General features: G+C 36.3%; 1 protein-coding gene across 1 annotated transcript in view; it reads left to right on the plus strand.

Annotated features, from left to right (window-relative positions):
• Nucleotides 1–25,924, plus strand: part of LOC150095133 (uncharacterized) — a 489,238-nt gene that overhangs the window by 334,019 nt on the left and 129,295 nt on the right. The window contains exons 13-14 of the mRNA XM_090410959.1: nt 1,427–1,580; nt 14,492–14,664. Coding sequence (XP_090267085.1) covers nt 1,427–1,580; nt 14,492–14,664 — 327 coding nt within the window. The remainder of the gene's footprint in view (nt 1–1,426; nt 1,581–14,491; nt 14,665–25,924) is intronic.

Consider the following 25,924-nt stretch of genomic DNA (forward strand, 5'->3'; position numbering starts at 1 on the left):
TGGCACTGAGTGTGATTAATGGTTTAGGTTTTGACTCCAACAATGTGTATTCGCACAGGTTGGAAATGCCTGAATAATAAAAATAATTTTTTTTTTGCACAGTACACAGTATCTCTATACTTAAACTTAAGAATAAAAGTTATTTCATGACATCATGTTTTATGAACATACTAATTCTCATTACAAAACTGCAGCTTTATTTATTCACTTATAATCTCTTTATAATACATAGATATATATATATTTTTTTAATATTTTTTTTTATATAATATAATATACATATATTTGCTTGAAAGGTTGTATGATATTACATAGATATATATGTTACGGTTAAAGTGATAAATCTGGTTATTATTAATAATTACCGGTTAAAGTGAATAATTAGAATTAATCACTTTAACCGGTTAAAGTGAATAATTCCTAGATGAGTCTGGTAAATGTAATAAAAACATGTTTATAGGTTTTGTATATAGGTTTTTATTCTCAATAGAAATTATAACAGCTTAGGTTAGGTTAGTTTATAATGAAAAAAGTAAGAACAGTACTTCTTTTGCACTCAGTGAAATCAGAAATCATTATAAACTAACCTAGGCTAACCTTTATCAGTTGGAATTCATTATAAACTAACCTAACCTAACCTTTATTGGTTAGGTTAGTTTAGTTTAGTTTAGTTTATAATGAAAAAAGTAAGGAAAGTACTTCTTTTGCACTCAATGAAATTAGAAATCATTATAAACTAACCTAGCCTAACCTTTATCGGTTGGAATCCATTATAAATTAACCTAACATAAATTAGCCTAACCTTTATTGGTTAGGTTAGTTTAGTTTATAATGAAAAAAGTAAGGAAAGTACTTCTTTTGCACTCACTGAAATCAGAAATCATTATAACCTAACCTTTATCGGTTGGAAATCATTACTAACTAACCTAACCTTTATCGGTTGGAAATCATTACTAACTAACCTAACCTAACCTTTATCGGTTGGAAGTCATTATAAATTAACCTAATGAAAAAAAGTAAGGAAAGTACTTCTTTTGCAATCAGTGAAATCAGAAATCATTATAAACTGACCTAACCTTTATAATGATTATGTTTGTTCATAATGAAAATGGTTAGTTTATAATGATTTCTGATTTCATTGAGTGCAAAAGAAGTACTTTCCTAACTTATTTCATTATAAACTAAACTAACCTAACCTAAGCTGTTATAATTTCTATTGAGAATGAAAACCTATAAACATGTTTTTATTACTTTTATCTTCTCCAGGAATTATTCACTTTAACCGGTTAAAGTGATTAATTCTCGTAAATTATTCACTTTAACCAGTAATTATTAATAATAGCCGGTAATTATTAATAATAACCAAATTTATCACTTTAACCATAACATATATATATAATTCATGATTCTGTTATATGGAATGTAGGTTGAAGAGAGCTTGGAATACCTAGTAAAAAATTTAGAAGAGGCTATTGAAATGACTTCTGCTTTACATAAGCCAGTTATCAAAATTATGTCAAACATCTACAATGAACTGATTAAAGCATCCCATGATAAATTCAAGACAAGAACTGTTACAGGTGAGTAGAAAGAAACAAAGCAAAAGATGTTAACATGCTGTTGTAAAGGTGTAAAATTAACATTTCAGCATAAAAATAAAAAAGAAATAATTTCAAAATCCTTGGATGACCATAAATTGAGTTATCCATCAATAACATAACCAAAATTTATCATGCAATAATATGTACAGGACAAAAAAAAAAGATTAAGAAATCGTGAAGGTTATGAGGCAGTGTGGTGTAACGTGGAGGTTGACAGGAAGACGTGTTTAGCTGGATATTGCTATAGCCCAAGGAATATGGCAGGTGATGATGAAAAAATTTATAAACAACTTGGATTAGTGATCAAAAGAAGGCTAATTATTATGGGCGATTTTAATTATGGTGGTATAGATTGGAATAAAGAGATAGCATCTGGGAATAAGGAAAATGAATTTCTCGAATTCTTGAGAGATAACTTTCATAGGCCCAGTATGGGAGGGCACGTGAGGATTGGGAGTTTTAGAGCTGATCATTTCATCAGAGGATGTAATTATGAGTGAGGTTTCACACTTTCCTCCAGTTGGTGAGAGTAATCATGAAGTGATCACCTGGATTGTGCCTAGAGATATATGCATATTTTTGTAAAGAAAGAATATATGTGGAATTATAACACTGGTGATTATGACAAGCTTAGGAGACAGGAGTTGAGTGATAAGGAAATAAATGCTGCTTGAGAACTGACAAAGAAACACATAACAGCATCAATGTGTAAATGTATTTCAAAGGCTAAAAGGCGGAATAAAGTAGATGAAAAATGGATGAATGAGAAGCTTAAGCATGAAATATGGAAGAAGAAGGTACTTTGGAGGTGGTACAAGATGAATAATGGTAATAATCATTTACATGAAGAGTATAATGCACAACCTGGAAGAGTGACTCAGTAAGGAACACAAAAGTTCAGTATGAGCAGAAACTGGCCAATCAGGCAGAGAAAAACCCTAGACAGTTTTTTCAGATATGTGGCAAGTTGAAGGAAGAATGATTATGGATGAAAATGGTCAAATGGTAATTGCTGCAGAAGACATTGTTGAGGTATTCAGTGATCAATTTATAAGAGTGTTTCATCCTTATGAGGGTGGAATCATGAGGAACTTAAGTGTAGAGGACATAGGACAGGATGGCTTAATTGTGAGTGAGCAGGAGGTGTTTGATGCAATAAATAACATTGATGTCAATAAGGTAATAGGATTTGATTACATATCACCACACATCTTGAGGGAATGTTCCAGGGAATAGACAGTAGTATTGGCATGACTGTTTAATAAGAGTTATAACAACACAAATTCCAAGGGAATGGAAAGAAGGTAAAATTGTTCCACATAAAGGCGGTGATAAGGCTGTGGCTTCGTATTATAGGCCAATCTGTATATCTGGAGTTGTGGTGAAGCTACTAGAGAGATTGGTGAGAAGTAGGATACAGAAATGGTTGAAACCTGCAGTAATCTTTGAATGTATAAGAAATATATAAAGTTGCTTATACATTTCATCATCACTGCTGTCCAAATTCCTTGTTTTATAGCAATATCCAACTAAATATCTCTTACTGTCAACCTCCACCTCACATACTGTCTCATAACCATTGCTTCTATTAACTTCTTGCATCACTACCTTTGCTTATTTCAAAAAATTTTTTGCAAATAAACTCAGTTAGTGTAACAATTTCATCACCCTTATTTCTGATTCTCCTGGCATTTGTATGCAGCAGTTTCTCTTTTTCTCTTTCTTTCTTGTCTATAACCAGTCCTACCTATGCCATCTGTTGATTGTGATTTCTTCATCAAACCTGCCATTGCATATCACTTTTATCACCACTTATTCTAATTATATTTTTAAGACTCAACTAATCCCTCTCATCTCAGGCCATTCCATTTCTATACTGATCATCCTCATATGCACATTCACTACTACCTCCAATATCTACTCTCCTTATGCCGTTTCTGCCTAACTATTTCAACCCACTCAATTCCCTTTCCTTCTTGCATTACTGTTCTCTCTGAATCACTTGCATTACTACTGTTTCCATTAACAAGCATTTTAGTCTCATCTATTCCACTCTCCTCATCTTTCACTTTACCTCTATTTCTCTGATCTCTTGCTTGCATTATTACTCAGTGCACTTCCTCCTAGCAACAGTCTTTCCAGTTGACTTACACTGAAGCTATCCAAATGTAATCCATCACTTTTGTACAAATTCATTATTCCCTGAAATACATGTCGCACATCTACAAACTTACTACTTTCTCCTCACACAGTTCTTCCAGAATACCATCCATGGTTGTCACTTTCTGTCTCAACTTGTTATTGTCATACCTTCGCAAATCAGTTGCTCCAGATATCATTTGGTCATCTGCAAAGAGTAAGGTAGCTAAAATAAAATGATTTTCAATTTGGATTAATTCTTTGTTTGTTAGCCTTAAGTCTTCGATTATTTCATTCATCGATATTCCAAATAATACTAGAGAAAGGGACTTCCTTGTGTAAGTCCTCTTATTACTTCAAATATTTTGGTTCTCTTCTCATCTCTTTTTATGCTTATTACTGTTTTCTCATAGTTTTAATAAATTTATAGGTAAGTGGTTTTAGTACATAAACGAATTTATATCTGTCTATGTTGTCAAAAGTTTTTATAAACTATGAATGCTAGATGTGTTTTCAAGTTTAATTCTCTTCTCTTCTTTTCTCAATTAGTTGTTTGACAGCAAATATAGGATCTGTGCAGGATCTTCCTTTTCCAAATCCATTTTGTTCTTCCTTTATAATTTTATCTAGAACAGAGTTGATTCTGTTCACTGTTTTTGCATATACTTTTTAATGATTAATAAACTTATTCTCTGTAGTTTTCACAGTTATTCTTACTTCTTGTTTTAAAGATGGGGATCACAGTTTGATGTTAATAATAACTATGTATGACAGAAAGCTTTTTCCTCATTTTCACATCACTGCAGAGGTTCCATGTGGATGACTTTCATATGTTCTTTACATTTGCTCTGCATTTTAAAAAACAGTAAAAAGCTCAGGCAAGAAAGGTGACAACCGTGGCAATTAAGAGGAAGAATGAGTATGGAAGATTTACCTTAATGAGTGACGATGGTCAAGAAGAGAACAGAAGAAGAGAAAATAGTGAGTTACTGTGTGACCACTTGCAAGGATATATCATCCTAATGAAGTTACTGCTTTAACATATGTGACAGATACTAATGTAGGAACAGAGATGGACGAATTGGAGTTCTTAGCATATTGCAGAATCTCAATGTAAATAGAGCTGTAGGATTAGATGGGTTTTGCGAGAATGTGCAAGGGAACTGGCAATGCCTCTGACTAGGCTCTTTAATTGAAGTCTCAGTTTTGGTAGAGTTCCAAGGGAGTGGAAAGAGGGCAAGATAATTCCCTTGCATAAGGAAGGTTCTAAGACTGCAGTAGCAAATTATGGACCAATCAGTGTCTCTCTAGCTTCCAGGAATTGGAAGCTAGAGATTTAGGGGTGGTGGTAGACAGAGATTTTTTTATGTGGTTACCAGAAAGTTAAACAAGAGTTAAAGTTTAGAGGACATATTGCTGAGGTCACCAAGGCCCATAAGATTACTTGCCTATTGAAGAACACATTAACATGTAAAGATAAGGAGATTGTTATTCCTCTTTATAAAGCATTGATTACTTGAGCACAGTAATCCACACCTGGATTACTGTGCTCAAGTTTGGTCCCCCTGGGTTTCTTGTGAATAAAGAAGTGATGGAGAGGATTCAGAGGTGAGTGGCCTGTGGAATGTTCCCTATGACGATAGATTGAGGGTGTGTGGATTGCAGAAGTTGGTTAATAGGAGAAAAAGAGGAGATATGATAGAAACATTTAAGTTGCTTAAAGGGTTTTATAGGATTGACAGGGGAAATGTTTCAGCACTTGGCTTGAGCGACCAGAACAAGGGGTCATCCCTGGAGGTTGAATAAAGGCATGGTTAATAGGGGTGTGAGGACTAGATTTTTTGGTTGGAGAGTTGTGAATGAGCAAAATGGGTTACCAGAGTCAGTTGTGAGTGCTTTGTCTGTTAATGGGTTCAAGAAGAGGTATGATAGATTGTGTGTATAGTTTAGGTTTCCTGTGATGAGTCTTCAGACTATTAGTCTTCGTTGCTATTTTGAACTATGGCTTGTGTGTTACACTCATGTGACTGAATGCAGCACCACTCAATATAAAAGAACTAGAGACTACTTCTGGTATATCCACAGAAAAGGTTGATTTAGGCAGATTTATACCTTAGAAGACTGAAAAAGTATGATTAACAATATCATACATTTGACATGTAACAGATTAAATAGGAAGAAAATGATTGATTGGGAAGCTTTTCATAATGCAAACTTAATTATTTTGTACAATCACAGTAATCTGTGCACTCCAGTCCCATGCATATCAGGAAATGATGATAATTAATCATTTTCACTTTATGTTGAAGAAGTGCCTCCGTAGTACAACTGGAGGAAGGATTGAACATTGTGTCGTTTAATTGGAAAATGCCTGAGCTCGATTCTCGTTGTGACAAGAGGAATTTTCATATGGGCGTTTTCATATGAAGGTGAGTTAGCCCATTTCATACGGAGTTAGCAGGGATTTTTCAGTGCCTCCGTAGCACAATTGGAAAAACAGTGGAACATTGTGTCCTTTGATCGGAAAACACCTGGGTTCGATTCTCTTCATGATGAGGGGAATATGGACTTTTTCAATTGAAGGTAAGTTAGCCAGGAAAAATGTGGTTAACAAGGATGTAAGAATGAGGTTTTTTGCCTGGAGGGTGGTGAATGAGTGGAATGCATTGCCTGACTCAGTTGTGAGTTCTTCGTCTGTAAATGAATTCAAGAAGAGATATGATAGATTACTAACTATTATAATAACGGAATAAACTCACGTAAATTATTCTTTATTCATAGAATTTTCACCTGAGTATCACAGGCATCATCACTTCATGGAGCATTTTGAACAGCGTATCTTTGACAACATTGCACCCAGACCTAACATTTGGTTCAGATGTGTGGACGACATTTTTGCCATATGGAAGGGCACCTCAGAAGAACTACAGCAGTTCCTCTCAAAAATTAATGCACTTTATCCGAGGATCCAGTTCACCCTAGAAGTAGAAGTAAATAAGCAGTTAGCCTTTCTAGACCTCTTGATTCTTTCCAACCAAATGGTTATCTACAATTCACAGTCTATAGGAAAGAGACTCATACAGGCCAGTACATCCATGCTGAATCACATCACCATCCCAGCCAAAAGGCAGATGCTATAAAAACACTAGTTCATAGAGCCCACTCCTTTTGTTCTTCAGAAGAACTTTTACAAAAAGAATTACAGTATATTAATTCCATCTTCATATCCAATGGCTATAAGAAGTCCTTCATAAAAAGAGCTTTAAGTAGTCATGCTCCAGCATCCTCTTCAAGTACAGAAGAACCTACATGTATACCTATCCTCTATGTACAAGGAGTTAGTGAACACATAGCTAAGGTGCTAAAACCACTAAATATCTGTGTGGCTTTTCAACCCATCAGAAAAATCTCCACATTCCTAATGTCTCCAAAGGAGAAGCTCCCACATCTCAGCTATCCAGGTGTCTACCAGATTCCCTGCTCATGTAGGTTATCATATTTCGGACAAACAGGAAGATCTGCTCAGGTCTAGTTAGAAGAACACCAGTCGTATATCCAGTACCTCAAACCCAAACAGTCTGGAATTGCAGAACATGCCATCAACACCAGACATAGAGTTAAGTGGGACAAGACAAAAGTCATTCACAAAAGTCGGTTCCTAATGGAATGGTTATACAAAGAAACATGTGAAACATTACTTCCCCTAACCTAAACAGATCCGATGGTCTATGTCTTTCCCCCTTGTGGGAGATAGTACTTTATAAAGCTGCAAATCTTTTCTAACATATAATTGTATAAACATTTATATTTAATTATAAAAAAAATTATTATAATTGAATAATTAAATAATTATTATTTAATAATTGAATAACTAAATAATTAAATTTAAATAATTAAAATAATTAAATAATTTTTTTAAAAAATAATAATAATTAAATAAATTTAGGAAATTTAACCTTAGCTACTTAGGTGGCGCTTTGTGAATATAACAGTTATTGTTTAATTAGCCATGTACCTGTACTGATGATGCCTGTGATACTCAGGTGAAAATTCTACGAATAAAGAATAATTTACGTGAGTTTATTCCATTATTATAATAGTTAATAATATGTCTACTCACAGTATTTCCTTACTGAAACAGATATGATAGATATTGTTTTGATAGTTTGGGTCTCCTGCGATGAGTCTACTGACTCCATGGAGATAGTTGATTAACTATCTCCATGAAACCCATAATAATAATAATCTCATAGGGAGGTTATTATTAAATTTTAAGGTTATTTTTAAAATTTATTTAAATTTAAAGGTTATTAGGTTATTATTATAATGCATACAATTTACGGACAAAAACTACTGTTGTAGTTTTTGTGATGATGGAGTACTAGGAGAATTAAGTAGTAGTAGTGGAGAGGGTGAGATGTATTTAGCGAAGTATAGTAAAGTGCCCTCCCATGATGAGCCCTTGGACTCCCTGAAGGTGTCACATAATAATAATAATAATTATTATACACCCTCTGTCCAAAAAGAAACTGAACTTTTCGAAAATAGAAGAAACTAGTGACATCGTCTATTATATCGTTTTGTTGTTGAAAGCAGCAACCTTCATTAGTGTTGTGTCAACCGTTTATGACCTTTGTTTATTAGAAGCTGAGTTATAGTGCCAAGAGTGACAGTGTGTTTTGACGAACAGTCGGAAAATGAGTTTCAAACAGAGAGCTGCGATTGACTTTTGTGTTAAACTTAGTAAAAGTTTTACTGAAACTCATCAAATGCTTCAAAAAGCATACGGTGATGAATACTTATCCCATACTCAAGTTTACAAGTGGTTTAAGCGATTTCAAAGTGGTCGTGAGACGTTTGAGACGAAGAAAAGCTGGGCCATCCAAAAACTGGACTGAGCTAAGTTAACATCCAATAAGTGCGTGATTTCATCAAAGAAAACCCGAAACTGTCCATGAGATTGAAGATGAATTGGGAATTCCAAAATCAACTGTGTGCAACATTTTGACCAAGTTTGTGCCTTCGTAAATTGAATTTGAAATTTGTTCCTCACAAGTTGACCGACGACCAAAAAAGTATCAAACTGAACACTGCAAGGACCTCATTAAAACCGTTTGTAAGGCCTCAAACTTCCTTGAAATGATCGTTACTGTGACAAAAGGTGGTGTTTTGAGTATGAGCCCGAAACAAAGCACCAGAGTGCTGAGTGGAGACCACCAGAAGAGGGACATCCGAAAAAAAAGTCACTTGGAGAAGTCAAAAGTAAATGCTGATTTATTTCTATTATTCCAAGGGCATTATCTACAAAGAATTTGTTCTGCCTGGCCAAACGGTCAATGGTGAGTTTTATCTCAAAGTTTTGAAGCGATTGATAGCAAGAATTAGTCACATATGGCATGAATATCGTGATGCAGGCAGCTGGTCACTTTTGCATGATAATGCAACATCTCATCGTTCGAACATTGTGAGACAGTTTTTGAGCAAAAACCAATACGACACAATTGAAAACCAATGGTGTTGTATTGGTTCTCAATACGACACCATACGAGCAATACAACACCATTGAAAACATTCAAGTGGCAGTAACTATGATCCTCAACACTATCCCAAAAACCATTTATATATATAAAAAACTCATTTAACAAATTAATTGACCATACCAAATGCTGTATCAAAGTTGAGGGAGAGTATATTGATTGAAATAAATGATGTGAATAATTATAATTGGCCTGTGTTTTATTTTCTATCAAACGTTCGGTTTGACAGAGGGTGTAATTATAATTATGTAGCCTGTGTGCATATGACAATCTAATATGGGCATTAAAAATAATAATAATAAAAAAATGATGAAAAAGATTTTGGAGGTGATATTCAGTTGTTTGTCAATTACTAAATTAGGAAGAAAAGTATCAAGAATCTCTGATTAATATGGTTGATATGTTGAGCTGAATAATGTGGATGTCACATCAGCATTCCTGGTGCAACATCCCCTTTGGACTAGAAGCTGAAGTTCAGGATACACATCACAAAAGTTGTGAAATGTATGCAAAAATTGCTGCTATAATGCATAGGACCCTGGCAAGTAGGGATGAGGTGATAGTCCACGGTATAAGACTAATCAGGATACATTTGGATTTTGCACACAAATCCAATCCCTTGTTAATGAGTGGAATACATTTCTCTGGAAATGCATTCCACTCATTAATCATGTGCCAAGCAAATAATCTGCTTTTCACTTTCTTACTCATATGATGTTTGTACAGTTTCCCGAGATAACCTCTTGTTCTCACATTGCCCATTTTATTCTATGCAATAATTCTTCTGTATCTATTTGATAGGCTTCTATCACCAACTTACACCTCTCAATCATATCATCTCTCTTCCTCCTGTTTGCCAAATGCTGAAGACCACATTCCCTCAATCTGTCCTCATATTCAATATTCTAGAGTCCTGAAACAGTCTTAATTATTCATCTCTGCACTTTCTCCAACATTTCTTATCACAAATATAGCCAGGGGTACAAAGAAATCATTTTAATTTCTTTGTACACCTTGCCTCCTACACTTCCTGAAGCAAAGTTCCTCCCATATGGTAAATCTCTTTCCATCTTCTCTGTCTAAACTGCATTTACATTCTCACCAATCCAGCTTTATATTCGGTCTCTAACCAGCACCTATAATATCTTCACCTCTACTTGATATATATACTAGCCTATAGTTTGACGCTACTGACTTGGACTCTCACTTATACAGTGCCACTATTTTATCTTTCTTTCCACTCTTCTTTGATTGTTCCTGTTGTCTTTGGTTGTTCAACAGAAGTTGAAGAACCAAGTCAAGAGCATTGCCAGATTTTTTGCATTTCCCAAAGTATATATGGTGATATCCCATCTAGTCACAAAACCTTATTAACATTAAGATCATTTAACAAAAGATCATTTAATATTCTAAATACTTTTCTCCTTCCTATTATTATTATTATTATTCAAGCCTCCATGGAGTCAAAAGACTCATCGCAAGAGGTCCTTCCTAAGAAATACAAAGTCTATCAAGACTCATCATGGGAGGTCCCTCCTAGGAAACACAATGTCTATCATACCACTCCTTAAACTCATTGACCGTTCTCGCTCTCACTACTCTATCAGGCAATGCATTGCATGGTTCAACCACCCTCCATGCAAAGAAACTACTCCTCACCCTCTTGCTCACAGTTTCCTTTCGTAACTTCCAGGGATGGCCCCTTGTCATCACTCCTTCCTGCTGTTCAACAAAGCGGGAAGCAGTGATGTGTCAACCCTGTAACCATCTCTCAACAGTTTAAAAGTCTCAATCATATCACCTCTCCTTCTATCTACCAAACTCTGCAGTCCACATTCCCTAAGCCGATCCTCATAACTAATATTGTACAGTCCTGAAACATCTTTGTTATCTGCCTTTGTACCCTTTCCACAGTTAATTTATCCCCTTCAAATTCTGGGGACCAAATCTGAGAGCAATAGTCTAAGTGTGGTCTGATCAGAGTCTTATACAACGGAATGATAACTCTTATCTCTACAGGTCAGTGTCCTTCTCATTGTAGCAGCAATCCTCTGTGCTACTTCACCACCTTTGCAATATGTCCCCTAAATTTCAGGTTTCTATTAATCATCAACCCCAGATCTCTTGTCCCCCCTATCTCCTCCTATTGCTATTCAACAGCCTTAATCTCCTAGGTGAAATAAATTAATGAAATACTTATGGAACATTTACACTATATTTTTAGCAGATGTGACTCCTGTTCACTTTTAGCAACTAAAGTTAGTCTTCCATATGCATTCTTTCTTCTACTAGCAACATAAGTATAGAATTCCCTAGGGTTTTGCTTTACTGCTTTGGCCAATCTCTTTTCATATGCCAATTTCTCTTTCCTTACTATACTCATCACCTTTCTAGCTCTGCACCTTATACTGCTGTGGGATTCCTTGTTTATATCTCCTCAATAACATCATCTTTCTCAGAAGCTCCTGCATAATGTCATGATTCATCAATTTTACTCCTACTTTATTTATCCTCTGAACCTTAGGAATACAATCTGACATCATAATAAGTCAGTGATTCTGGACCAAAATGCCTGGCACTGCTAATTTCTCTCCCCTTCAAATAATTATGCCTCTGCACATGATCAAGTCTGTTTTCTCAATTTATCATAGTCTTCTGTGTTGTAATTCCATGCATCTCTCTTGCCCTGTGAAGTTTGTACCTGTCTAGCCACTCTCCATGTCAAAACCACATGATCACCTCCACAATATTGTGGTGTAATGATGACATCCTCTATTATCAAGGTATGAGATGATATCATTAAGTCTAGCACTCTAGTGCCACATGTTGCTTTAACTATATTCTGCATAAAATAGTTATCCCTGAGTAGCTCAAGGAATTCTATCTTCTTAGTCACACACGGTGAGTGGAATGCATTGCCTGAGTGTGTTGTAGGTGTAGACACATTGAATCAGTTTAAAGCACAGTGGGAGATGAGCATTGTGTGTACCTCCCACGATGAGTCTCTGACTCCATGGAGATCAAATGTTAATAATAATAATAATAATAATAAGTCAATGCAGTAATAATTAAAGTCACCCATTATTATCATCCTCCTGTAACTCACCAGTCTCTCCGGTGAGCTACATTTTAGAATTATCTCCTTCTGCATTCCTCACTCTGTAACATTCCACTAAATATCTAAAATTTGTGCTAACCTCAACCTCACACCAGATGGCCTCAAAGCCAATAGCATTATTGCAAGTGACTTTCTTCGAGTTCCACATTGAGAGAACATAACTGTTCTGAAATCATCAGTAATATCCCACTTCTTCTTTTATCTTTTTATGTCTTTTTGAAAAATGCTCTAACCATCACATTCTTTTCCAGTGAGTATGTCATCCTCCATTAACATGTATTTCTAACACCAATGATGCATGGACTGACTAAATGTATCAAAAGTTTATGGTCAAACTCTGCACCCTTATTCCTAATATTCCATGCATTGGTGTATAAGCACAGCCCCCCCCTCCCCCCAATCTCCCTTTCCTTCTTACAATTCCTTACTCCATCATTCAAGTAATTTGACTCAGTTGGTCCCATTGAGGCCACCTCTGCATCCCTCTCTTGTCTTCCTTTGTCCATTCTTGGAACGTTTATAATGATCATGTGAATAAAGAAGCAGATTTTTGCATGATGAATGGTGCAAAAATGAATGAATCTGTTGCTGGAGTGGGTAGTGAATACTCAATGCAAGATATGATAGATATTGTGGTCTGTGATAAGTCATGTAACTCTATAGAGGCCTTAAAAATAATACTCATTATTAGGAATAAGCAGGGCTTTTTTTCTGGCAGTGCGCAACGGCACGAAGTACTGGCATTTATTTATTTAAGTTTTTTTTTTTTTTTTTTAAGTTTTTTATTTTTATTTCATCTTTTTATTTAAGTTTTTAAAGATTTGCGATTTATTGACAGCAAAATGTATTATAAATATTCCGGTAGATGGCACTGTGTTCACGAATTGAATTTTCAGTTTTGATTACTCATAAGTTGGTATCCTGCTTTCCTGTTTCATAGGTTGGTACGCAACTGGAAACAGGAAGTTGTGTTCACTTCCGATTGCTTCCAATATCAGTTTGAGTTTTATATTCACTCTACAACAGGCAGGTGTTCATGTGAGAGTTTTGAATTAATATAAGTTAAATTAGTGCAATCATTGTTCAACATGAGTAAAATAAGTAGTTACTTTATGCCAATGAGTAAAAAAAGGAAGGCTGAAGAAGCAGAAATTATTGAATCTACTCGTGATCTTGTAAAACAGAAAACTACCACCGAAAATACACTTGGTGAAGAGTATCACGAAACCAAGACCGAAGATCCACGTGGTCATAAGGAAGCAGATTCGGATAATGATTGGCCCGAATGTTGGACACTTTTGCAGAAAAATGACTTCTGCGAGAGAAACGACTGGCTGTATGTCAAGAATAAAATGTTGGGCTGTAAAGTGTGCCGTGATGTCGGAAGTCTTGCTGTCGAAAAACATATGGGAATAAAAATTTCAGTGGACTGGGCAAATGGTAAAATCAGTCATTTTGGAGAATCTCACAAAGAACAGTTAATGTTAATGTCATTAAGAAAAAAATTTACGATCATAAGTAGAGTGCAGCACACAAAGCGAGCCAACGAGAGTATATCGGAAGATATGTTAAAAGTGTGGAAGTTGCTGTAATAACATCTTCATGGTGAGTACTGGCACCTTTTTTTCCACAAAAAAAGCACTGGGAATAAGGAATTGTTGGAAGGAAAGGGGGACCAGGGAAGGTGGAAACTCTGCTTATACACAATGCATGGAGTATTAGGAATAAGGATGTGGAGTTTATGGTCTTGATACAGTTAGTCAGTCCATACATCATTGGTGTTAGAAACATGTGGTTAATGAAGGATGACATACTGGAAAATAATGTGATGGTTATAGCATTTTTTGGTAGTCATTGTTAGATTTATAAAATGTTTGCTAACATTTTATAAATCTAACAATGACTACCAAAAAATGCTATAACCATCACATTATTGCTATATCACATCACATAACAAAGTCATTGTTAGATTTATAAAGAAGAATCATGAAGTCTAGTTGTAGCACTATTGAAATATATTGAGCATGTCAATTTGCGGCTGTATAATGTTAGTGCTTTCAACTCATTTGATATATGTAATTTTTTTTAAATTATAGGTTGGGCTATTCATTATTTTGATGTGCCAGAGCATTTGACTAATTTCTGGACTCACCCTACAAAATACATAAAACAGGTTTCCCAACTATATTCAGAACATGAAGACTTTGATGAAATTGAAGAATTTTCCTTTGAAATTCATAATTTGCTTTGGTGGAGAGCTGTTAACGAGGTAAAAAATAATTTGTAAATAGAGAAGTGCAGTAAAATATTTCAAGTCACTATTTAGTATGCTCTTTTTTCTATAAAAATATGCATTCATTCTGTATTTTGTACATTAAGTATTAGAATAATATATACTTATTGGTCATACTATGTTGAAAAGAAATCATAACATATAAATAAAATTTGATCAACTTTCCAAATATTTTCTTACTAAATAGCTTAAGGAAATTACAACATACAATAGAATATACATTAAAATAAATTTTAATACACTTCCAATATTTCGGCAACGTCACGTTGCCATTATCACAGGAACTTAAATACAAGACACCTGCATGCAGGCACAACAAACAGTAAATGAGGAAGAAGCAGGAAGCTATTATTTCTCCTAAAGTCCTGATGGTGCCCCCTAGTGGGCAATGTTGGTATTCTTGGCTGATTGGGCTGAAGGTCTTCTGATGTAAGTTTCCCAAATTTGTTGAGGTTTGAATTGTTTCTTAGGGCTGACGCTGATTCCATGAATAGCCTTTCTTATTTGAATTTACTACAGTGTATTATCGTGACTTTCTTCCACTGTATTCTATGGCAGATATCCAGCATGGTCTGCAGACCAGAGTTGCTGTATTGATGAAAACAGATGTAGTCCTTGTGTTCTGAAATTCTGATATTATCTGAATTTCAGAACAGAAGGACTACATCTGTTTTCATCAATACAGCTGCTCTGGTCTTGCAGACCATGCGCTGGATACCCGCCATAGAATACAGTGGAAGAAAGCCATGATAATACACCATAGTAAATTCAAATACGAAAGACTATTCATGGAATCAGCCTCAGCCCTAAGAAACAATTCAAACCTCAACAAATTTGGTGGCATGAGACTGCCCCAAATTTGGGAAACCTACATCAGAAGACCTTCAGCCCAATCGGCCAAGAATACCAACATTGCCCGCTAGGGGACACCATCAGGACTTTTAGGAGAAAGAATAGCTTCCTGCTTTGTTCCTCATTTACTGTTGAACATTTACACATTTGCTTGCATGCACGTGTCTTGTATTTAAGTTCCTGTAATAATGGCAACGTGACATTGTTGAAATATTGGAAGTGTATTAAAATTAATTTTAATGTATATTCTATTGTACATTGTAATTTCCTTAAGCTATTTAGTAAGAATGTATAACCAGTGCCTAAGCCTTTCCATGAGAATTTCCAAATATTTGTTTCACATTTTGAAAATGTAGGATTCCTATTACTTCCTCTCCTATTTAGCATTAGAATCTTTTGTTATGTCTCGTTACGTCTCTTTAATGGCCTTTTATCATCTTTTACAGCTGTTTTACAACTTAACTTACTTGCACCAGGAGTTAGCTTCCAACAAATCTATTTATCTTAAATCTACTGCACCAGCCGGCGACTAGTTCCTGATACTTAGGCTTACTTTAATAACTACCTTTATAATATTACTTAGCATGGAAACACGTGGTATGCAGTCGCGGCTCCCCCCTTTCTTACTCAAATGTCTCCCCCCCACTTACACAGGTTCGAACTTTTAATAAGTGGTAGGTCAGTCTCAGTTAACAGAACATACAAACTTTGATCTAAAATAATGCATTTTAATACAACTAATATTCATATACAGGAAATCAAGCAATAAAAATAATATACAAGAAATAAGTTCATGCACAAATGCAATGGGCTCGTTCAATCCCTCTCACATACTTCTTAAAATACAGGTTCATGTAATCATAATTCAGGAGCATTAGTTAACCAGTGTTATTTCTGTAGTTTGTGTTACGATTAAATGATACTCCAGTTGTTGTGTAAGTTTTGGCAATGCTAGGTTAAACAAATTATGCATGATATGTTCAATCAATCTTAACAATTTCAACTTTTGTAAAAGGGAAACTCCTTGCTATAAATCTCATGCAAATCACAGGCTTAATATACAGAGCAGTGCTTTCATTTATTGTGCCTCTTAAAATAATTCATCTCTTAACTGTTCCATGAAAGTTCACTCAAACACAAATTCACAAATTACAATCAGGAAGGTCCTATCAAGACGTTCAGTCCAAAACGGATCTTCTATTCGGGTCAAGCAGGGCTATGCTTAAGGGCTTCCCCTTTCTCTTTGTTCACTCTGGTTTTACAGCACTTCTTATGCATATAGGGTAAGAAATATTTGCCTTACCGGTTAATCTCCTTAGCGTGGTAATCCCTTTGTTTTATGTCTGATCCTTCCTCGGATATGGCAAGACTTCTTTGTCGTTCCGCTGTCTTTCTTTACTCATTCCTTTCGAAGTGTTGAGTCCTTCGAAATCGTCACATTGGCAGTAACTCACCAATGGCCCTGTCTGCTGGTTCCTTGTTGTTCAGTTGGACGACCTGTATGCATCGGGACCCACTGCAACATGGAGGGTTGCTGGACACCGGCGACAAGCTTCCTCAGCCTCCACAGCCTTCTGACTGGTACCAGGCAAAATGCAGGAAACAAGAGAACGCTTGAAGTGCGCACCGCTCCTTATATCTTAGCGACACGCCCTCTCTCTCTCTGTCTACATCACTCACTTAGCTGTCTTTGATTCGTCAGATAAGGTCATGTTCTTTACTCGGCAGCTTTCTCGACGGAACTGTTACTTCAGGGGTTACCGGATGACCTTTCGGATTTTCTGCTGTGTCATGGACTATTGCGTAATGATCAGGCCTTCTGCTGATTGGTTAACATGAATTTTCCCAGTATTGGGTATTATTCTAAAACAATGTTTGAATTATATTACAAGAACATTATCAATTAAATTAATACACTTTACATTTACAAGTTAGTTATTGCCTCTCTACGTCTGCTCTTGAGAGTTTAAGCATGTCTTTATGTTAAGATTCTATTCTTTCATGTTGTGTCTGAACCAATGGCTGACTTAGAGTGGGCCAGTTATTTCCGACACAACACCTTCCTATTCAGTATAGAATACCATGGGATTGACCATAATATTCTCTTGAGTTTGTCATAATGGGGGGGGGGGGGGACAAACAGCAATATTTAAGGGGAACTATTGATTTGTTTGCTAATGATGCAAAACTAAGAAGAGTGGTAGTAAAGATTAACTATCACTCTTCTTAGCTTTACATCACTGGCATCGCTCCTCCATATACTCAGTCTATTATTATAAAAGATAATGGCTGCCAGTTAATTATTGCTTTTTTTTATTTTTATATTGATTTCATATGCGATAGGTCAAGAGACTATAATAACATCAGTGCCATGTGTGAGGTGCAGATGAGGACTGTGATAGAAGTTGATTGATTTTTTTTTAAAGAGTTGTAATTGTTTGGGAATACTTCATAAGCAAGGCTGTTCCAGAGGCCAGAATAAAAGAGGAAGAGGAGAAACAAATTAGGTATGTTTGCAGTTGCACAGTAAAGGAATGCTGGGCAGCTCCTGCTCTTGTATTAACAGGTGCAACTGAAAGTGCATTACTGTTGAATAAATAATACATTGATGAACAGGATATAGGAATTTAATGAGAATAGCCATTTAGAAGTGATTGTGGACAGGAAGTTGAAGTTTAGAGGACATATTAATAATATAATTAATTATATAATAACTCTTCTGAATATAGATGGTTTGAGGATGACAGATGCAGAAGAGGTTGTTCGACTAATGAGTGCCCATTTTACTGAAAGCTGTCAACCTGGTATGTGCAACATTGAGTTCATTGCTACTTCTTCACTGAATGAAGAAACTTAGGTGTATGAAGAGGAGGTATTAAAGCTTTTGCCTAAACTGAATAACAATTCTCAGCAATATAGACTGATGCGATATCAGCATGGGTGCTAAAAGAGTGTTCAGCTGAACTGGCTATTTCTTTGACCAGGCTATATAATTTGGTCTAAGAACAGGGAAGATTCCACAGGAATGGAAAGAATGTATGGTAATCCTATTGCACAAGAGTGGTGCGAAGACCAGTGTATCTAACTATTGACTAATAGTTAGGTGAAAATTTTGAAAAAATTGGTTAGGGCTTGCATTCAGAAATAGGTTGACAGTGATTCTCTACTTTGAATGAACAGCATGGGTTTATTAAGGGGAAAGGTCATGTTTTAGCAACTTGCACACATTCCATAATTATGTTACCATTGAACTAGACAAGGAAAATGGATACACCATGATACGTTTGGATTTTGCTAAGGCTTTTGACACAGAATACAGCATGGTAAACGGTTGCATAATTTGGAGAATATGGTTTGGCCTAATTATAAAATATTAGCATCGATAAGAGGATGGATGACTGACAGATATCAAAAAGTGATATATGGAAGATGTGAGTCTGCAAGATTTGAGGTAACTAGTGGTGTACCACAAGGATCGGTGCTTGGTTCACTGTTATTCAATCTATATATTGATATCGGGAAGGATTTGACAGGCGTCATACAGCTATTTGCTGATGATGATGCAAAGATAAGTAGGGTAATCAGAAATGTTGCTGATATGCAGTACTTGCAAAATTATTTCAATAGGCTGGAATTGTGGGAATGTGAAAATGGATGGCAGTTCAATGTCAGTAAATGCAAAGTCCTGCACTTTGGCATGATTGGATATCCAGTGTCATATTATATTGGCAGGATTATGCTAGAAGAAACTGATCAGGCTATCGATCCTGGAGTGTTAGTATAGTAGGTAGCAAGTTGAAGTTTATGGGCCATATAGCAAAGATTGCAAATACAACTCAAAAGATAATTGCAATGCTGAAACAAACTTTCACATGTAAAGATATGGATGCCAATTTCCTTCTTTACAAGGCCTTCATAAGACCTCAGTTGGACTATTGTGTGCAGGTCTGGTCTCCAGATTTCTGTTGTGATTCTGATACAGTGGAGAGAGAGAGAGAGAGTGCAAAGCAGAGTGTTAAAATGATATCAGGATTGTGGAATAGTGATCATGAAGACAGATTGAGAATTTGTAGACTGCAGACACTAGCTAACAGGAGAAAGAGAGGTGATATGATTGAGACTTACAAACTTCTGAAAGGGTCATACAGGATTTTGGTTGATAGAATTTTTCATTTTATGGATGATAGGGAAAGGATAAGAGGTCATCCTTGGAAGCTGAGAATGAATGCTGCTAAGAAGGAGTTACAGCTAGATTTTTCTATCACAGGGTGGTGCACAATTGAAATGGATCACCATTGGATGTTGCATGTGCAAGCAGTGTAATGAATTCAAGAAGTATGATAGCTGATGCATGTAGTATGTTGCCTTCCTCGATGAGACCCTAACTCCCTGGAGGTTTATCTTAATAATAATAATATTGCAATTATTTAAATTAAGGGGATATTAAATCCCACATTGCTTAAAAACCGAATAAGAAACTCAAAGATTGGAATCAGAGAGTTTCATGCCGAATATAGTATAAAAAAAATTATAAAAGTATCGGCGAATACTAGCGTGAGCTAATGCAAGTAGTCCTAGAATGTAGTACAAACACGGGCAACTCGTTGCAAAGCTGGGTAAATTTCTGATCGCTATTCTTGGTATTTTCCATAATGTAAAAACACATTTCCTAGGAAATATATGCTGTTATTACATTATGGTGGGAGGTCACTACCCAGACCGGTTTCAGCCTTTTTTGAGGCTTCATCAGTGAGTAGCGGAGTGTTGGCTCTTTATATTTAAGTAACTTAATGGGTGCACCTTTTGGACAACTCGTATAGCAGAGTATATAAGTTCTTTTCGCCATACCTTTTGGTATTAATTTAGTCTGTTACTCACTGATGAAGCCTAAAAAAAGGCTGAAACTGGTCTGGGTAGTGACCTCCCACCATAATGTAATAACAGCATACATTTCCTAGGAAATGTGTTTTTACATTATGGAAATACCAAGAATAGTGATCAGAACTTTACCCACCTTTGCAATGAGTTGCCCGTGTTTGTACTACTAGGACTACTTGCATTAGCTCACGCTAGTATTCACTGATACTTTTATAGTTTTTTTTTATACTATATTCGGCATGAAACTCTCTGATTCCAATCTTTGAGTTTCTTATTCGGTTTTAAAACAATGTGGGATCTAATATCCCCTTAATTTAAATAATATTTATATCGCCGAAATGAAGCCTGTTGGCTCTTTATATTTAAGTAATAATATTGCAAAGTTGGGGAAACTGCACACTTGGATGTTGAAAACTACAGGGATAGGTTTGTTCTTATTTTTCTTTATAAAGCTTTAAATAAAGCCACATCTGGAATACTGCATGCAGATGTGATCACCTGGTTTCCTTAGGAATGAGAAAGTGGGAAAATTGTATCTAGAGGTAAGTGACAAGCTATAGAATGCCACCTATGAAAATAGGCCAAAGGTCTGTGCATTCAAAGTAGAGAATCACTGTCAACTCCTTTCTGAATGCAAGCCGGCCTTCTTGGCCGAGCAGTTAGTATCTGCGCTCCAACCAAAAGGCTGCAGGTTCGAATCCTGCTGTGAGCATGGATGTTTGTGATTGTCTGTGTAAATACTAGTGGTGGTAGATGGTGTTGGTGTAGTTGCAGTTTGTTGTAGTTGGTGGATTGAGTGGTGGAGACAGAGCTGTAGAGTAGGTGTCCTCCCTCGATGAGTTCTTGGACTACCTGGAGGTGTCACGTAATAATAATAATAATATTATTACAAAGGCTAGTTGACAATCAAAATACAGGGTTACCGATAAGTCAGAAAGGGGGTTTAAAATGTGAATTTTTTTTTGATTATTAATTTTTTCATATTTTTATTCAGTTATTCTGAGGAACATTTGGAAAATTAATCACAGAAAAGTTCACAACCTAACAAAAATCAAAAATCATGCAATTTTATTTTGAAATGGAACTCCTAAAGTACATTTGTAATGAGCAAATAATTTCATGAGATCTGCAATTAATTGGCCATCATGTTTTCCAGATCTGCCGATTTCTTCCTGTGGGGTTACCTGAAGGTAACGAGGTGGTAGGAGGTGCTATCAAAAAGAAATGACTAGACTAATAAAATCTTTACAACTTACGTAATTTAAATTGTGTATTAGTCACCATAGCGCAATTGGAAGAATAGCGGAACATTGCACCCTTCGATTGGGAAAAGACGATGTTCGATTCTCATCGTGACGAGGGGATTCTTATATGAGCTTTTTCATTTGAAGGTGAGTTAGCCGATCGCATATAATGGTAGCAGAGGTTTTTCTCCCAGAAACTCGGGTTTTTCATCCTGCACACAGACAAATCGGCCTTCAGAACAAACGCAATTTACAGGCAAAAAAAAATACTGTTATTGTTGATGAGGATGGGCGATAGATGGTGTTGATGGTAGTGTCATAGTTGGAGAATTAAGTAATAGTGGAGACAATGAGATGTATTTAGCGAAGTAGAGTATTGTGTCCTCCCATGATAAGTCATTGGACTCCCTGGAAGTGACACATAATAATAATAATAATAATAAAAATTTGAACTCACCCCCCCCCCTCCCCTCAAAGTAGTCCTCTTCTGAGTTCATGCAGTGATCCCACTGCTTTCGCCATACTCCAAAAGCTTTCTGGAAGTCTTTTGCTGAAGTGCATCAAGCACTGCTTGCGATTCATCTTGAATCTCCTTAAGGGTGTTGAACTCCCACCCCTTAATCTTCAATTTCATTTTTGGAAATAATAAGAAGTCACAAGGGGCTAAATCTGGTGAGTAAGGAGGATGTGGGATGGTCGCCATGCTGCTGGCCACCAAAAACTCTCACATTGTTAAGGCACTGTGGGAGGGAGCATTGTCATGGTGAAGGAGCCAGTTGCGGCTTCTCCACAGTTCTGTTGTTTTGTGACAAACGTCTTCTCTCTACCACCTTAAAAGATTGCAGTAAAATTTTGCATCGATCTAACTAGGTAGGACAAATTCTCAGTAAACAATCCCCTTAATATCGAAAAAAGATGAATTACATGCTCTTTGTCGCACTCCTGACTTGCCTTGCCTTGCCTTCTTCAGTCTTGGGTTATATGAACTCTTCCACTGTGATGATTACTGTCCTGTCTCCAAATCATAACCATAAACTCAAGTCTCATCATCAGTGGCCTTTTGACAAGGATCTTGACAGACATTCACACTGTGCTCTTGGTAAGAAGTCAAGAGATAGGGAATGAATTTGGCAGTGACCCAATGCATGTTCAAATCTCTCATGATGATTGCTTAAGCTGCTCCATATGAAATCCCAATTTTGTCAGCATCTTCCTGGATGGTGATGTGTTGATTTGCATGGATGATCTGTCGAATTTTTTTGACATTTTCATGGGTTGTGCTGGTCGTCCTGGCTTCTCTTCATCCTCCAAGGTGGTTCTGCTTAAAATGTGAGTACCACTCAGAATACTGAGTTCAGCTCATAGCTTTGTTTTCATATGCCTTACGAAGTAATTCAAGGGTCCCTGTGGCAGATTTCCCCAGTTGTATGCAAAATGTTACATTTACCCTTTATTCTAATTTTGCATTCATGGCGAAATCGCAGAATGGCACAAACATGTGATAACACACACTACATGAGTTCCGGTGCACACAGCTAGACTCAACACTGTCTATGCCACTGACACCTGGCAGTGTGGGACTTTAACTCAATCTGTCACCGAGTATCTGGCTCAGTCCGGTTTCTTTTTTGACAGCACCTCGTATATGTGAACAAGGCCCAGACAGGCCAACAGCTGAAGGAGAACATTCATGCAGAAATTGGGGTGCTGCAGACAGAAACATTAACAGCTGTCATGGAACATGCCATAAAAAGAAAGGGTCTGTCTTTGTGAAGCTGAAAATGGAAGGCATTTACATGATGTGGTTTTTCAAAACTAATGAAAATAATCTGTAGTTTCTGTATTTCATTTAACCAAAAAAAGTATAATTAATAAATAAAAAAGTTATGGAATATTTAAACACCCTTGTGACTTATGGGCCACCCTGTAGAGGAGACATGATAAAAACAAAATATTAAAGAGGTTGTCTAACATTGACATCAAAGAACGTTTTTTTCACTACATGGCAGGAAAAGAGAAAGACAGAGAATGAGGAGTCACCACCTGGAAATTGTGTAAGAGTGTGGTTAGCAAGAGTGGTATATTTTCTGCTTGGAGAGTGGTGAAAGGTTGGAAGGGGTCTCTAGAGAAGTTGTAAATACTGTATTTGATAATAATTAGCACAGGCCTTCTGTGATTAGCCTATGACTTCATGGAGATGCCCAAGAACTTAATACCAATAATAAATATATTAGTGTGAAGTGAAGCTTTTTTTTTTTACTTTAGGCTATTTTACCAACTTTTGAAATATGACTCCTAAACTTCAACTCTCTGTCAACCATTATCCCAAGATCCTAATGATATACAATATGCAACCTTTTCAAGGCAAAGTGAAAACATTATCCTTCACCCACAGTGCCAATTTATTAAAATCATCCTGTAGGATATACAAATCACCTTTATCATCTATTTCCCTCCCAGTTTTACATCATCTGCAAACAAGTGAATATCCTCCTTAATTCTTTCCCTGTATCATTAGTATACAAATTAAAGAGTAGTAGCCCTAGTCCAGAACTCTGTTTTAGTTGAGATAATCCACTAGTCATCCCCATTCTCCTAGATTCCTCTCCACCATATACTACTCTTTGGTGTCTATCTGTCAGCCTCCATAACTTTTTCTTTTTTCTGCAACTTCTGCTTAACATTGCTGATCATTAATCTAAATCATACCTGGTTATCTTCCTGACTCTGGTATACATTTTGATATTACTTTTTTCAAACACCCATGACATAACCATCTTCCATACATTGTGAACACTTTCTCCTCTCCAAATTCATATGCTATGCGACTGTTCCAACTCACTTCTCAGTTTGTCATGATCACCTGCTTGGTAATTTCATGACTGTTCTTGCCACTTGTAGGCAATGTAGCTGTCTTGGTTACTGCTCTCTGTTGCTATAACCAGATCCAGCATTCTTGAATCTCAAGTTCCTTCCACTACATTTTGTCTCAAGTAATTATTTCTTAAGTTGCTCTATAAATTCCATTTCCTTTACTGCTTTGACTATCCCCCCCTTAGAGTGTATATCTCCATAGTTGAAGCCCTCCCATAATAATTACTCAACCTGTGCTCCTTGCATTAATTTTCCGATGCTTGCCATCCATATTTTCCCTTGAACCCCTTGGCCTGTGGCTGTCACAAACTATACATTTCATTTTGTTGGCCTCTATCTCATACAGCCTAATATTGCTATACTTTGCATCCCTTCCTCCTATTATACTCATATTCATTTTTTTTACTTTACCTTTTCACCCTCCAATATTCCTGTTCCCTCTTGTCTTTTTTGAAAATACTATACTGCTAAGCCCATGACTATGTCATCATTTGTCAACACCAACTCTCACTGATGCTTATAACATTTTGGCCAAGTTGGACTAACCCAATGCCAAGAACTCTTCCCCCTTTTTCTGAACTCTTCTTGTATTAGTATAAATAAACTGCAGTATCTGCCTTTGTCCCACCACTTCCCTCACACCTTGTATTCATTATCCCACTCAGTTTCAGAACCGAAGTATATACATTCAGTATGATATGATCATTCTCCCATTCACGTACATGTAGGATGCCTTCATCCCCACTCACGCATGCTTCATTTAAATACTCCATTTTCCCTGACTGCACTTTTGAATGTTCACTGATACTGAAGAATACTTTCAAGATACCTAACTCTGAATCATTCAAATCAAATCATCAGTGTTATATAAGACCTTTCACCCATCAGACTCACTCTATGCATATGCAACCTCCATGCCCAGCAATGATACTCTTTGGGTGGAAAAACTTGGATATGAATGCCACCTAGAACACAAAGAACCTTTATTGGGGTGTTTCAAAGATGACTTATCCAGTCTCATATAGGGATGGCAAGGTTTTTCCTAACCAGAAACTAAGATTTTTTTTTTCCATAACCAGGCAATCTGGCTAGGAAAATACATGTGATTTACAGACAAAAATTACATCAAAACCAATAACATTTTATTGGTTTCATAAGATGATGCTATACCTGCCCATATGGACCTCAAAGCTGTCATATCATCATATGCTAAAAAGGTACAGGCTGTGAATTGACTCGTTTGCAATCATGGCCCTTCTTCTCATCTCATCTCTACCATACTTTGGCAGCTGTCTCTTCTTATTATTTCCTTGTATCAGCAACTCTTTCATTTCTCACATATCAGACTTATCACCTATGAGATCATTTGAACCTACCAAATTAATCAT

Source organism: Typopeltis vanoorti, chromosome 21, assembly GCF_054136105.1.
Source record: "Typopeltis vanoorti isolate ZY-2024b chromosome 21, IOZ_Tvanoo_1.0, whole genome shotgun sequence".
Lineage (NCBI taxonomy): Eukaryota > Metazoa > Arthropoda > Arachnida > Uropygi > Thelyphonidae > Typopeltis > Typopeltis vanoorti.